At 59.1% G+C, this 14,715-nt stretch overlaps 3 protein-coding genes across 3 annotated transcripts; 2 read left to right on the top strand and 1 right to left on the bottom strand.

The window, feature by feature from the left end:
- The first annotated feature begins 10 nt into the window (after positions 1 to 10).
- On the top strand, positions 11 to 5,592 carry HMCES (5-hydroxymethylcytosine binding, ES cell specific). The gene is made up of 6 exons (XM_056501153.1): positions 11 to 363; positions 2,082 to 2,225; positions 2,556 to 2,678; positions 3,245 to 3,405; positions 3,866 to 4,058; positions 4,463 to 5,592. The coding sequence occupies exons 1-6, from the start codon at positions 181 to 183 to the stop codon at positions 4,667 to 4,669; spliced, it is 1,011 nt and encodes a 336-aa protein (XP_056357128.1). The 5' UTR covers positions 11 to 180; the 3' UTR covers positions 4,670 to 5,592.
- A 1,522-nt stretch (positions 5,593 to 7,114) lies between these two features.
- LOC130258521 (histone H2A type 2-B) lies at positions 7,115 to 8,739 on the top strand. Its single transcript, XM_056501991.1, has 2 exons — positions 7,115 to 7,195; positions 7,267 to 8,739. The coding sequence occupies exon 2, from the start codon at positions 7,332 to 7,334 to the stop codon at positions 7,710 to 7,712; it is 381 nt and encodes a 126-aa protein (XP_056357966.1). The 5' UTR covers positions 7,115 to 7,195; positions 7,267 to 7,331; the 3' UTR covers positions 7,713 to 8,739.
- A 3,601-nt stretch (positions 8,740 to 12,340) lies between these two features.
- On the bottom strand, positions 12,341 to 13,924 carry LOC130258200 (histone H1.10). Its single transcript, XM_056501368.1, has one exon. It carries the CDS (start codon positions 13,705 to 13,707, stop codon positions 13,051 to 13,053), a length of 657 nt encoding a protein of 218 aa, XP_056357343.1. The 5' UTR covers positions 13,708 to 13,924; the 3' UTR covers positions 12,341 to 13,050.
- Between the last annotated feature and the right edge of the window lie 791 nt (positions 13,925 to 14,715).

The following is a 14,715-nucleotide window of genomic DNA, read 5'->3' as shown; positions in this document are numbered from 1 at the left end:
CGCTCGCGTCCTCCCGCAGTGGTTCCAATAAAGCAGCAATGTCGTGGCTCTTCCTGGCTGTGTGGGGGCGGGACCGGCGCTGGGCGGTGCGGGCCGGCCCTGCCCCGGCCGCGGCCCCTCCCCGCGGGCGGGGGGAGCGGAGCGCGGTGCTCGGTGCCCGGTTCCCGCGGAGTCGGCGGGATGTGCGGCCGCACCGCCTGCTCCCTGGCCGCCGACAACCTGCGCCGGGCCTGCGCCTACCGCGACCGCCGCGGCCAGCGCCGCCAGCCCGACTGGGTGCGGCAGGAGCGCTACCAGCCCTCCTACAACAAGGGCCCGCAGTCCAGCGGCCCCGTGCTGCTCTCCCGCCGCCACCTCCACCAGGTACCGCCTCCCCCGCGCCGCGCTCCGCGCCCCGGCTGGGGCCGCTTTCGGCGGGGGGCGGGTGCCGGGCATCCCGCGGCTCCAGCCGGAGCGGAGGGAGCGAGGCCGTGCCTCCCCGCGGGTGCGGGACTCGCTCTGAAAGGCCCGGGTTTGTTTCGTTTCGCTTTGCTGTACGTGGCAGGTATTGAATTTTCTCATTGCTAAAATGTCGCTTCTTGTTAATATTTACATATTCAGGAGGAGAATGGGAATCGGCACCGGTTTTTCTGCAAAAATGTGTATAAGCCCTTTACCTTGGAAGAGGTTTTTCGCGAATGCGTGTAATTGCTTTGCTGGTTTTAATTGGCTTTCCTGAGGCACTTCGTTGTTTTTTTGTCTATTTATTTATTTATTTATTTATTTATTTATTTATTTATTTAATAACTCTGCAGTGTGTGCCCAGGTCACATTGGTAGTAGGAAAGAACAGAAAGAAAAAAAAAAATCTCAACTCCAGAGTGGGACAGTAGCTGTACACCTGTGGTGACTGTTGTCCCGCATAATTTAAGCCTTGCACGACTTCCCCAGGACAACCTGGGCAGCCTCCACACCTGTGGGTGCTGCTCGTTCGGTTTCACACGAAAAGGGTGAACTGCTGCTCTTTGGCGGTCAGCGGGGTGAAGCGGGGTGTGCTCAGTTGGAACACCCCAATCTGGACCCGCTCTGCTCTCACTCCCCAGCTGGTGCAGCAGCTGCACTTTGAGCCGTTACTGGTACAGGTGGAACCCCCGGAGGGCAGTGCCATCAGGCATCCCTCATGCTCTCCTTCCCTGCTTTAGGGGTCCCACATCCCCCAGGAGTAGGTAATGGACCTGATGGAGCAGAGAAATGTGGGGCAGGGAGTGTGGTACACATCACAAGCAGAGACTTGCTTAGTTATTAATCGCTGTTCAAGTTGTTGGGATGCTGGTGTGATGTAGGGTGTCCCTTTTAGCCACTCCCACCCTGAGTGAGGCTCTGAAGGGCTTCACAAAACCGTGCACATACACATCCCTGCACACACACGTACAGTGGGTGTATCTCTCTGTCTGTCTGCTGCAGTCCTTTGGGAGCAAACAGCCTGGCAGACACTGCCAGGGCAGGCAGCTGTGGGCAGAAAGTGAGAGCAAGCTGGGGGAGAATCGAAAGCCACAAACTGTTTCCATTGTCCAAAGGCAGGTAATATGCAAAGCACAAGCAGTGAAAGTGCACCAGGTCAGCAGAAATCACATTATTAAAATGAAAGTGAGGTTTTTGCCCCTTTGGGATGTTTGGTGTCACCAGAAGAGGTTTTGAGGACTTTGACACCAGCCTGACATGGCTGTTTACTCAAGAGCTCAAGAGTTCATGTTTCCAGCCATTTCCACTAAAAAGCAGCAGCTGTATTAATTCTTCCAGAGATTTAGGTAAGCCTCATAAAGACAGTTCTTTATTCATGTGCTTTCTGCTGAAGATTAATTCTTACATGACGGCTGTTAAGAATATGCGAAGTGTTATAATTAGTGGCTATTTCTGCATGGCTTGTGAGAGAGGGGCAGTGAGCCCCAGTGTCTCTTGGCAGAGATGCTGGCCAGATCCCCTCTTTTAGGGGGCAAGGCCACGTCCATAGGACTTCCCCAAAACACCTCTTCAAGCTGTGGGGGTGCTTGTGATCTCTGTGATGTGTCTCTGGCCTGAGGTGTTTCTCTGTTCATTCAAAAGGATGCTGACTCCTCTGAGCGGGTCCTCATGGACATGCGCTGGGGCCTGGTGCCCTCCTGGTTCAAACAGGACAACCCCTCCAAACTGCAGTTCAACACCTCCAACTGCCGCAGCGATACCATGCTGAGCAAGTCCTCCTACAAGGTGAGCTGCTGCCACCTTTGTGTCCTGCCTGAAGAAAGCTTGTAGTCAGCAAAACCAGGGCTGAAACATCTGCTGGGCACTACTGGTCACCACTTGCTGTTGCTCCCCTGTACTGCAAAGCTGGTGGTTTCACTAAAACGGGAGAACTGAAAAGGCAGTTACTGGTAAAGCTCAACATAGCACTAATGGTGGCATTTGTGCATCCCAGGGGCAATTTAGGAAAGTCCTGGAAGGGATGAGAGGGCTGGGTGGTTGCAGGAGCCCTTCTGTCATTGCAGGCTGCCTGAGGCTGCTGTTCTCCACACACTCACTTGTGCTGTCTCTCTCCAGGGTGCTCTCCTCAAGGGCAAGCGCTGCGTGGTCCTGGCAGATGGCTTCTACGAGTGGCAGCAGCAGCAGAGTGGGGGGAAGCAACCGTATTTCATTTACTTTCCCCAGACCAAGGATGCCATGGTACGGAGTCCCTCGCTGCGTCTGAACACTTGCATCGAGCTCTGGGTCCCTCCCACCAGCTGCCTGGGGAAAAGCCCACTTCCTCCTACTCTGCCCATCCCTGGGAGTCTGCTTCCCAGCAGGGCTGTGCTCTGCCTGGGCTCAGGACTCTGTCACCCCTCTGTGGCTGGCAGTCCCATCGCAGCGGTCTCCAGGCCGTACAGAGTGATGCAGCGCCCCTGCTGTCACGGTCACTGCTCCCCACGTGCCAGACATTTGCATGGCTGGGCAGTGTGGCTCACAGGGGACTGGGCTGGGAGTTTCACTACCTCTTTCATTTGGCTGAACCAGTGGCTGGGATGTTCTGAAGGGGAGGGGAGCAATGGTTTGCCTGTAGGAAGGTGACGGTCCTGATACCTCTCCTGGAGTTACCTCAAATCAGTAGAAAGATTCCTGGAGAGCCTCAGATTAGTTCTGTTCATGACTCAGATCTGAGTCACTGACCTGCCTCAGCACTGGCAAATCTGTGCTGCTTTGGCTGTCCATGGGCCAGCACTGACTAGGACAATGGGGCCTCTCCCCTGCAGGACAAGGAGATGGAGGGAGATGAAGAATGGAAAGGATGGAGGTTGCTCACTATGGCTGGGATTTTCGACTGCTGGGAGCCACCAGGGGGAGGAGAAATGCTGTACACTTACACCATCATTACCGTGGATGCCTCCAAGGACGTGAGCTTCATCCATCACAGGCAAGTGAGAGCAGGAAAGGGGGTTGCAGGGTAGAGGGGGATGAAGCAGGAGAACTGCGCCTTTAGACACCAGTCTGGCAGCATGCAGGCACAGAGTGCAGCCTCCTGCTCTTGGAGAGAAGTGCTACAACATTACTGACTCATTTCGGGTCACCAGCTCATACCCTTTCCATAAATCACCATCTTTGTGCTCTGTGGATGGCAGTTGGAATTGGATCACTTCCTGGAATGGGTCTCTCTGCCTGACCAGAGCCAGGCAGTCAACCCCTCTGCCCCTTCCAGCACATCAGCTTACCTGGGTGAAGTGAATGCACATTCTGCCTTGCAAAAGAGCATTCTGCTGCCTTAGTTTTCCCTGTTTTCCCCAAGGTGCCACTCCTTGATAGCATACAAGTCTGGCTTTTGCCACCACACTGACAAATCTGTACTGAGTCTTAGCTCCAGTTGTCTCATCCCTTAGGATGCCAGCCATCCTGGATGGGGATGAAGCCATCAGGAAATGGCTAGACTTTGCTGAAGTGCCAACCCAGGAAGCTGTTAAACTCATCCAGCCCACAGAGAACATTGTTTTCCACCCAGTGTCCACCTTTGTCAACAACATCCGTAACAACACACCCGAGTGCGTTGCACGCATCGAGCTGGGAGCCAAGCAGGTGGGTGCTGTGGGGGGAGCTCAGCCACGATGATGTCTCTGAGCTGGGTCAGAGCTGCCAGGCTGCAGGAGGAGTGGCAGTAGGCAAAGTCTGCAGAGCATGCCCGTGCTTGATGCTGGAGTGCTGAGCCCTGGACAGATTCCCTTCCCTCTGCTTCCAGAAATAGAACTGTCAGCCCATGCCAGGATTTTGCTGCCAAATGAGGCAAATTCCATTTTTGCCTGGGGCCTTGGAACAAGCCTGTTTGCAGCGGTCTGGGGAACCTCCCACAGATGTGCCTGTTTGCAGGCAGGGCCTTTGCTCCAGCCTCCACATCCTGCTCTGGCCCAGCTCTTGCAGCTGGCTGGCTGCCCTGCTCTCTCTGTGCTTCTGACTTCTCTCACACTGTTTTTTTGTCTATCCAGGAGGTCAAAGCCACCCCAAGCAACAAAGTGATGCTGGACTGGTTAAAAAGCTCCCAAGAGGGCTCTCCCCAGAAGAAAGAAAATGATTTGCCCAAGTGGACAAGTCAGTTCATCCACAGCCCTTCACCCAAGAAAACCAGCGCATCTGTCCTGCAGCAGTGGTTGGGGAAGCAGGGACAGCCAGCTGCAAAGAAGCACAAGGCTTAGGCACCAGCTGAGATGGCTGGCCATCCCTTTTACTGCTGCTGCTTTTCCTAAGCAGAGTGAGAAATGGTATTTTTGGAAGACTGATGTTGAACCTGTCCAAGCCTCTCAGGTGTTGATCTGCTGTTGATCTTCCTTGTGTTTTGTTAAAGGTTGATGTCTGTAAAGGTTTTGGTGTTGTCTTGTGCTGGCAGGAGCGAGTGTAGCCTGTTGGCTTCCCTCTCTGCCAGTAATGCCAAGCGAAGATAAAGCTCTGAGAAGCATCTCAGCCTGCTAGGGGAGGAATAGCTTCTGCCTCCTGACAGTGTTCATAGTTCATGTCTCTTTCTGTTTGGTTTTCTCTTCCCTTTTTTTAGTGTTAAACTGATACCTCTTTTCCACTTAATTCCACATTGACATACAATCTGTACAAATTCCTTTCCAATACTCTTCCCCTCAAAAGATGGCTGCAGTACTGAGGAACAAGCAGTAAATACTGTGAGGAAACCCCAGGCTGGGTAGATCTGCCAGATCCACCCTGCTCTGCACCAGCATTGTTGTGTGCATTCATGGCTCCTAAACAGAGAGATGTTCAAGTGGTACCTGGGAGGAGCTGGAATTTGTGTAGGTTTTTCCCTGCTGCAGCAGGGTGGAACAGTGTGTCTGTCACGTTGTTTGTACAATCATTTTGTTAATGGGATTTGAAGACTTAGAGAGGATTTCCTTGATCTGGGGAGGGATGCACTCTGCCTTATTTTAAAAGGCCAGTCATTAAAGCCCCAGATAACCTAAGTGCCATTACAGAACAGCACAGGGCCGTTGTTTTTGAGGTCAGGGATTTTGTAAACAGAGCCAGATGTTACGGACCAAAAGCCTTACATGGTGGAATCCTTGATAGAAATCAGTACTTCCTTTGTGTTGGAAACAATAAAATGGGCTTCACTGGCTGTTTGTGCCGTGCCCTTGTCCATGTGTGTGTCTGTGTCCCTCTTGCCCACTGCAGCCCCAGTGCTCCTGCTTTGCAGGCAGAGCTTGTACCTCCTCTCCATCTGCTGAGGAGCAAACCAGCTACCCACTGCTGAACTCTCAGGGTCTGAGCTCTGCAAGGCTATCTTGGGGGATCATTTCCATTTGCCAGTGGTAAATATTCTCTGGGGTTTGATTCTGGGGTTCTCTAGAGCCATCTGTTCCTGGGGAGCTGTAGCTGAGGCTTGTCCTTGGGTAGGGACAGCAGAGCCAGGGTAGGAGCTACAGGGTGGACACCTGGGGAGACTCAAGTGCTCTTGGAATGAAATCCGGCTCTGAATCCCTTGCGTGCTACAGAGGCAGCTGAGTGCAGGTTTCATGACTAATGGGAAGCTGGGGTGAGATTAGGATTTCTATCCAGAAAGCCTGTTGCTAGCTGGCTCCTCATTGCTGTCACCATGACTTGAGGCAAGAGAATCACTGTATTAGCAGCTCCTGGCACAATAGATTTTTCACCTTGATCCCGGTCCTTGCAGGAGTCACAACAGGAGCCTTTCTCTCCCTGCCTGCCCATCGCTGTTCCAGGATGAGCTGCTCAGCTGCCCCAGCCTAGTCAGTACTAACTGCAGATGAAGCTTTTCTAAAGGTCACCAGCTCATCTCGAATTCATTTCAGGTCTCCAGTTGCTGTGGAGGGAGTGAAGATGCTGAGCACGAGTGGGGGCATGCTCAACTTTCCCAGCTCTGGAGAACATAATCCTTCCCGTGGGGACACAGGGGCGATGCAAAGGCACAGGGTACAGGTTATCTCCCTCCAGACTGTGGGCACTAGCAGCAGCATCGCCAAAAAAAAAAAACCAACCAAACAAAAACAACAAAAGAACCCTACACTGAGTGTTTAACGAGAAGGTGTGATTGCTGAGCTACATCACCTTTAGCCTGGAGTCTGGCTGCTCGCCCAAGGCTGTTTGAGGCAGTTCCTCTAACCTGGTGTGGAGATGACCACAATCAACCTGGCCTGTCCACACAAACTGATTTGGGGGAAAGTTTCTTCTTTGATACGTGAGGAGACAAGGGAGGGTAGAAACTCGCTGCGGATTGCCCTCCCTATCGGGGATTCTTTTCCCCATGGCATCGCCCTCGCCCGCAGTCTTTGGCATCCTTCCGGTAGAGAGATCCCGCTGGCCGAGGAAGGGGCCATGGGTTTAGGCAAGGCAAACGGGCACAGCGCTGCCAGGACACCCACGGGCGCTCGGGCCAACCCCCTCCTGCCGTCCTCGGCCCCGACGCAGCCACGAGGCGGCAACGGGGGCGCAGGGAGCGCGGGCGGGGTGCGGGCCCGGCCGGAGCGCGGGCAGAGCCGCGGGTATCGCCGCCCGCCCTGGGCGCCGGCCCGCGGCGGCGCTGGGAGCCCTATGCAAATCAGGGATTGGGGCGGCAACCAATCAGCGCCGTGGCGGCAGCGGCGGCAGCCAATGGGGCGCGGCGTGCGGCGGGCGGGCGGCGATATCCGCGGCGCGGCGGCGGCAGCGCGGGCAGTGCGGCGGCGGGCGGCGCGCAGGGCAGAGCGGTGGAGCTGCTGCGGGTAAGGGCGGCGCGGCGCGGGCGGGGACGGCGCGGGCCCCGCGCGGTGTAACGGCGTTTGTCTCCCCGCAGGCGCCGGGACCCTCTGTGCGCGGCGCTGCTTGAGAGGCGGGGCGAGGGGCCGCTGCCTGCCGGCCATGTCGGGCCGGGGAAAGTCCGGCGGAAAAGCGCGGGCCAAGGCCAAGTCGCGCTCGTCGCGGGCCGGGCTGCAGTTCCCCGTGGGGCGGGTGCACCGGCTGCTGCGGAAGGGTAACTACGCGGAGCGGGTGGGCGCCGGGGCGCCGGTGTACCTGGCGGCCGTGCTGGAGTACCTGTCGGCCGAGATCTTGGAGCTGGCGGGCAACGCGGCCCGCGACAACAAGAAGACGCGCATCATCCCGCGGCATCTGCAGCTCGCCATCCGCAACGACGAGGAGCTCAACAAGCTGCTGGGCGGCGTGACCATCGCCCAGGGCGGCGTCCTGCCCAACATCCAGGCCGTGCTACTGCCCAAGAAGACGCAGAGCTCCAAGAAGTGAGCGCTGCCCCCCGCCCCGTCCCCCTGCCCCCATCTCCCTTCTCACCACTGCCTCACCTCTCCTCCCAGTGGGGCTGGGGTTCCCCGTCCTGCCCCTCAGCCCGGGCTGGGTGGTGAGACCTGGCAGCACCCCACCAGCCCTTCACTAGCCCCCCTGGCCTCGGCTGTGGCATGATGCTGGGAGAGCATGGCTGAGGTCAGGCCCTGCTTGTGCTCCTGCTCTGCCTCTCTTCCCTCTGGAAGAAGTGGTTTTGGAGGAGGCAGCTGGATCACAGCTGTTGGCGGTGGTGACATCTGGAGCCGTGTGATTAGGTCACGGTGCAGAGCTGCCGGTAGCTGCTGAGGATTGATGTAGCTGGCAAAGGGATGGACACAGGCACCCCCGGCTGCCTCTCCCCTCCGCCAGCCCTGGGACTGTGCAGGGCCCCCCCAGCTGGTCCTGCTCGTCCTGGTGTGTACTCGCTGCTGCCGTGCCCCAGCCTCCATCCTCAGCAATGCCATCCTGGCCGCACTGCAGCTGCGAGGGCAGGAGGCTGGAAAACCTGAAGAGGAGAAAAAGTTTCTCCATTGGCAAGAAGTGGCTGTTAGTCTTAGTTTTGTTCATGGTAAAACTAGTGCATTGCCTACTGTAAAGAAGCTTTGGTCCCATTTATTTTCAGGTCTCTATTTTTGGGTACATCTCTGTAAAGTCACTTCCTTGCAGCTCCCTGGCTCGGTGGGTGCTGGGGTACTCGGTGTTCCCACATGCCGTGGGTCCTTGTGGCGGGGTGGGGTGGAGGCTGCGGTGACAAATCCCCTCGGAGAGCGTCGCAAGGTCAGGCGCCCGCCGGGAGCGGGAGCTGCCATCTTCTGCCATGGCTCCCCTCCTCTCCCAGCTGCAGAAGCCCTTCGTCTTGCCGAGAGCTACCCTGTACCCTGGTTGCACTTCTGGAAACGACATACTCTGTCTCTTTTTTGTTGTTGTTTGTTTGTTCAGCACTATTTCTGGCTTTGAGAAATAAAGTGATGATGATATCTGTTAACTGTAACCCTTTATGGATTAATATTTCTTTTGAAAACCACTAGAGTTTGTATTAAAGCCCACTCCTGGCTAGTGCCATGTATATTTCCTGGCTGTGTGGCTGATGTGGAGCATGGGGGCAGGATAGCTGTCCCGTGACCCCTGGATAGGTGATGCAGAGACAGCTCTCCTGCTGCCCAGCGCAGCCGCTTCTGTGAGGCCGATAGTTGTGTGCATGCAGCAGTGCCGAGGCAATCGGACCTAGACCTTCATCACTCGTTTTTTAAGTAAAACAGAGTATCTTCTATTTATGTGCTGTAAGTAGCATGTGTTCAACCTATTGAATCAGCTGTTAATCTTGTGGATGAAGTAATTTACCCTGGATCTGAGTTTAATGTTATCTAGAGTAGACGAACCTGGATGCTTGTCAGCTGGCTTTGTGCAGGGGTTTTTCATTCTGGTATGTGGGAGCAGTGTGTTCATTGGTGTCAGTGCTGATGGGGGTGTGGAGGTGTCCTACAATTCCCCTGGGGTATCCTGACCTCGGTGGGTGGGGACAGCAGGGCCCAGCCCCACTGCAGCAGCACAGACCCCCTGGGATCTCTCTGCCTCCTGCACAGGGGCTGTTACCACCAGCGAGGTGGGGATGAGCAGCTTCCTTTCTGCTGCCCAGTGTGGTGGTCAGTGTGTGTATCCTAGTGTCTTGTTTTCCCCTCTTGTTTTCTTCAGGACCAGCATTCTGTAAACCTGGGAGTGCTTTGTATTTCTTAGAAAAATGCAGAACTTGTGATTCTGAAAAGAATGGTGCAAACCTGATACCTGATTAAACTGGTTCCCTGTTGAATGCTCTTAAATGTGCTGTGTCGTGTCACCTCACCAAACTCACGGAATCTGGCAGGCTCTCTCTGGTGTCTGGGCTGTGTGTTCTCCAGGGGAAAGGATGAGTAAAACACCAGACAGGACCACTGCTAGACTGTGTGTTTGCCCTTCACTCAGAGAGTCCTGGGAGCAGATAATACTGTTGCCTGGTTCTTTTCCCCTCTCTGGGAATGGCACACTGCCTGCTTGCTCTGTCACGAGTGCCAGGGAGCTTCAGCTGCTCCTGGAGGAGAAGTGAGGCTGGACCCAGAGCTCAAGGTGCTCCATGGGCTGCTCCAGGAGCCTTTGGGTGACCTTGCAGGCAAGTGAGAGAGATGAGAAAAGTGATCTGAAGGGAAGGAAAGAACTTGGAGATGGCAAGCCTGTTTGTTCCTTTCATGCCTTCTCCTTTGCTGGACATTCCCAGATGGCCTAGGATGGACTGGAGGCTACTGTACAAACCAGAATTGCACCTTGTTTGGGTTTTAGGGAGGAAGGGTTGTGGGAAGCTTAGGTGACTCCCCGTGGTGTTAGGGTTGAGTGCTGGTTGGTGTGTGGGTCCAGGCTGGGTGCTGGTCCCTGTAGGGCAGTGTCACTGTCCCTGTTGGGCAGTGTCACCTGCTGCCCTGCCAGCACGGGGAGGGGCTGCTGCCGGGAGCTTGCAGCCACCCTGGATGTTGTGTGGCTCTGCTGAGGCTGGTGGGGGGTGAGGGTGCTGTGACTGGGTGCTGGTGGCACACACATAGAGCCCTGGACACTGAGCTCCAGCTGGGTTCTGAACTTCCTCTGCTGGATGTGACAGACCAGCTGGAAAAGCTGGGATGTGGCAAGCCAGATTGAAGGAAATCCTGTCTGTCACAGCAAGCATTGCTGAAGTGCTTGGCCTTTATCACCTCATAAACTTCTGAACACTGTTTTGACCAGGAGATTTGGAAGTCTTGGTCTTCATTATAAAGCTGGAATAAATGTGGTCACTGTCAAGCCTGCAGCTTCAGGGACAGATCTTATGTTTCTAGAGGTGTTACTGGTCCTGGCTCTTCTGAATGCTTCATAGCACCGGAGCAGCTGAAGGACCTGGCTGAGCAGAGCCTTCCCCAGAGGTCAAGTGAGCCTGGAAGGATCTCTTGGTCTGTGCTTCCCTTAAGGACAGGGCTGGCAGGCTGCAGGATTGTTCCCTTGCCTCTTGGGTACCTGAAGATGAGATGAGCACAGACCTGGAGCTGAAAGCTGCCTGCTGTGGGAGGCTGCTGTGCATCTCACCACGTGCAGCAGAGTCTGCCAGCTGTGTCCCTCAGCTCTGCCAGTTTGATGAGATGAATCACTGGCTTTTGAAAGTCCCCAGGGCTTGGGTTTCTCTCCAGAGCCTGGTCCTTGTGTCTGGCAGCACCCAAGGGAGCTCACTCAGGGATGCCCCAGCATCATGGCTCCTGGCAGGCTCGGCTCCAGCTGCATTGGCACAGTGTGTCACCCTGCTGCTTTCCCTGTGCTGGGCAGCGGGAGGGTCCCAGCCCTTGGTGAGGGCATCCCCTGTGATCCTCCCAAAGCTGCAGTGTCAGCTATTGACTAAAGACACAACTGCAGGGCAGCGCCAGAATGCAGCACATCTCCCAGGCTTGGTGTGGGGCAGCAGAGTGTGACTGCTTCTTCTAAATACAGACCTGGAGGGAGGCTGCAGCCTCCTGTAGCAGACCAGGGCTACATGCTTCCAGGGGCATGCCTAGCTCCTCTTGCTGGATGTAGCAAAAGGACGTTTCTTCAGGGAGTAAAACTTGCTTCTCTTCTCCCTGCTTGTTCTCCAGGGGACAAAGGGATAAAGCAGCGGCTCCAGGCGGCTGGGGCCCTGGAGGAAGGGGCTGTTCCTTTCCCAGGAATGCTGAAAGGCCCTGCCATCGCCTGGTGTGACAGTCCCTAGGCCCCCCGGCTGCTGTCCCTGTCACCTCCTCCTGGGAGCTGTTGGGTACGTGCCTGATCCGTGCTGTGTGCCCTAGCACAGAGAGCAGGTGGATGCTCCAGCACAGCAGCTCGCCATGGCTGGAGCAGCCCTCGGGCACTGCTGCTGCTGAAACTCTCCCTGCCTGGGGGCGGCAGTGGGGCAGGGCCCTGCTGTGGGGCTGAGTTGGGGTGATGGCAGCGCTGTCAGGGCTCACCCACAGCCGGCCTGGGCGGTAGCGTGCAGCTCCTCCTGCCCTCCGTGCCGCACTCCCATCCCTGCTGCTGGAGCCGGGCTGCCAGCTCTCGTCCCCTCTGTCCCCAGCCCCAGCACGCTGCGGGTCCCCGGGCACGGAGGGCGGTGAGCCGGAGCTCATCCCTCGCCGTGCTCCCTCGGCAGCAGGCAGGACAAGATGGCCCAGATCCTGTCGGGATTTACGCAACCTCGCCGGGTGCGCTATAAATAGCGAGCGCCGGGGGGGCCCGCGGGGACGGGGCTCGGGGCAGGGCAGGCGGCTCGGGGTGTGCCCGGGAGCTGCCCCTGCCCAGCCCGGGAGGGACCCGGCAGTGACCGGGGCGGGGGCTGCGCTGCGGGATCCTCCGGGGTGCCCCCGCCCCGCTGCTCCGGCAGCTCAGCCGAGCGCAGCTGCGCAAGCAGAGCGCTCCTCCCTTGCCTCCATGGCCAGGGACCCTCCTTCCTCTTCCTCCCCTCCTTCCGCCCGTTCTGCTCTCGGAGGAGGATGCCGGCTCTGGGCATGAGCACCCCGACCAGCAGGGAAGCCCCCCTAGGACCAGCCCCCTTCCTACCTGGTCCCCGACACCTGCAGGGAGCACACGGGAGAGACGTTTTGTACCAATTTATTTGAAACGACGATAAATGAAAAGGAAAAAAAAAAAACGAAACCAAGAAATGACCCCACTAATAACCCAAACCCTCCCCCACCCACCCCCAGACCCATAAAAAAACATTGAAGGCCATTGCAGTGCGGCCGGTGGCCGCCGGGGGGCGGCCACTCCCGCGCGCCGGGCCGTTGCCATGGCGGCGGGGCCGCGGGCCGCCAGGGGGCGCCCTGGCCCTTCGGAGCGGCCGCGAGCAGGCACGGCGCGCGGCGGGAGGGGCGGGGCCGGGCGGGGCGCGCGCGGGCGGCGGGAGCGGGACCGGCCCACGTGGCGCGGGGGGGGCCCCGTGCAAAATGGCTGCTATGGAAACCGGGCGGGAAAAATCCCTGCGAAGAACCGGGGGGACGCGGGAGGGGGTGGGCGCCGGGAACCGTCTACAGGCGGGGAGGGGCACGGCCGAAAACAAAAGGGCGCGATTGGGGAAAAGCCGCAGAGCCGGACGGGGGAGGAGGGGGTGGAAAAAAATAAGGCGGCAGAGAAGGAGAAGGGGGGCTGGGGCAGCCGCAGCCCCGCTCACCGCGCACGGCGGTGGCTGCGGAGGCGAGTCAGCAACACAAAGACAAAGCGGGTCCCCTGGGGTCTGTCCTCAGAGCAGTCTGTGCCGCGGGGCTCTCAGTCCGGGGGGCGGCGGGAGGCTCCCTGCGCCTCAAGCTCATGCCTTCCGGCTCTTGAGCGCCTTGGGCTTTGCCGACTTCTTCACCTTCTTACCCCCGGGGGACGCGGCTCCCTTCTTGGTGGCCTTCTTGGCTTTGCCCTTGTCCTTCTTCGCCGCCGCACCGCCGGCTCCCTTCTTGTGCGATTTCTTTTCGGGCTTCTTGCTCTTGGCCGCCGGCTTCTCCGCCCGCCGGGTCGAGGAGACCGTCGCCTTCTTGAGGGACTTGTGGGCGCTGTTGCCTGCGCCCCCCTCACCGCCGCCTTCCAGCTTCTTCCTGTTGAGCTTGAAGGAGCCGTTGGCGCCGGTGCCCTTGACCTGGAGCAGCGTGTCGTTCTGTACCAGCGCCTTGATTGAGTACTTCAAGTAAGTCCTGCCGTTCTGCTGGTCGAACCAGGCCACTTTCTTGGCCTCGTTATAGATCTTGGCCAGCGAGGAGCCATTGCGCTCGCCCAGCTTGCGAATCGTCTCCACCACTAGCTGGCTATATTTGCCCGGCTGGTTCTTTTTCTTGTTGTTCTTCTTTTTCTTCGATGGCGACAGCGAGGCGCCGCCACCTCCTTTCGCCTTCTTAGCAGCCGCTTTCTTCTCCGGGGAGAGGGGCGCCTCCTCCGCCTCGCCCAGGGGCAGATCGGTTTCCTCTAGCTCTGCCGCCATGGTGCGGGGAGTCGCGGGCCGCGGGCCGGAGCGGGGGCGGGCGGGGGCAGCGGCGGCGCGGCGGGGCCCGGCGAGCGCGCTCCGTCTGCTCCACTCGGCGTGCGTTCTGCGGGGCGGGCGCGCCGCAGCCCTTTATATGGGCGCGGGGCGGACCACGTTGAGAACAACAACAGCCTGGTCCGCCGCCAGCCCCGACTTGTGCTTCTTGGGGCTCTTTGGCGGGGCTCCCGCGCCCCCCCGCGCCGCCGCGCCCGCCCCGCGCCCCGCGCGCCCCCGGCCCGCGCCCGCCGCCGCCCCCGCGCCCCCCGCCGCGCGCCGCCCGAACACCCCCGCGCGGATTTCGGGGGCGCGGCCGGCGCGGCGGCGGCGGCGAGGAGGGGGGAGCCCGGCACGGCGGCGACTGGGGCCTCAGCTCGGCCCCCCCGCCCATCGCCGCCGCCGCCCCCCGCCGCCCGAGAGGGGCCTCCGCGGGCCGGGGGAGGCGGCGGGGGCGGGGGGCGGCGGCGGCCGCGCTGGCCCTGGGTTCTCCGGAGGGAACTAACACAGGCGACGCCCTCCCGCGGCCGCCGGCAGCAGCGCGGGGGTCGTCGTCCCGGCGACTGGGCCCGCCCTCCCACCGACCCTCACCCCTGGGATCAACGGGGGAAGCTCCCGGGGGAGCCCTGCGTGTGCGCCTCGCTGGGGAGGATGCGAAAAGCGCGGCGGGGCCGGGGTAGGGCTGGGGAGGGGCCGGGAAGGCTCCCGACCGGGCTCAGTGCCGTGGGTGTGGGTCGGGGGGCTCTGCGCTGTAGGCGCAGATCTGTATGGGCGGGGAGGGATGCTCTGAACCCCTCCAATTCACCCCATCTCCCCAAATCCCACCGGGGAAACGCGGCTTCGGGGAGAGGAGGAAGGGATGCACAAGCCCCGGGGCTGGGCCGGGAGGGGCCCGTCTCCCCCCGCTCCCGGGAGTGGGATCCGTGTGTCCCCACCGCGGGTGGGGCGGTGAGAGAGTGCGCGGGGACCCGG

The sequence above is a fragment of the Oenanthe melanoleuca genome, chromosome 12 (genome assembly GCF_029582105.1).
Source record: "Oenanthe melanoleuca isolate GR-GAL-2019-014 chromosome 12, OMel1.0, whole genome shotgun sequence".
NCBI classification, from domain to species: Eukaryota; Metazoa; Chordata; class Aves; order Passeriformes; family Muscicapidae; genus Oenanthe; species Oenanthe melanoleuca.
The sequence above is the reverse complement of the archived record's forward strand: the minus strand, read 5'-3'. Positions and strand labels throughout refer to the sequence as shown.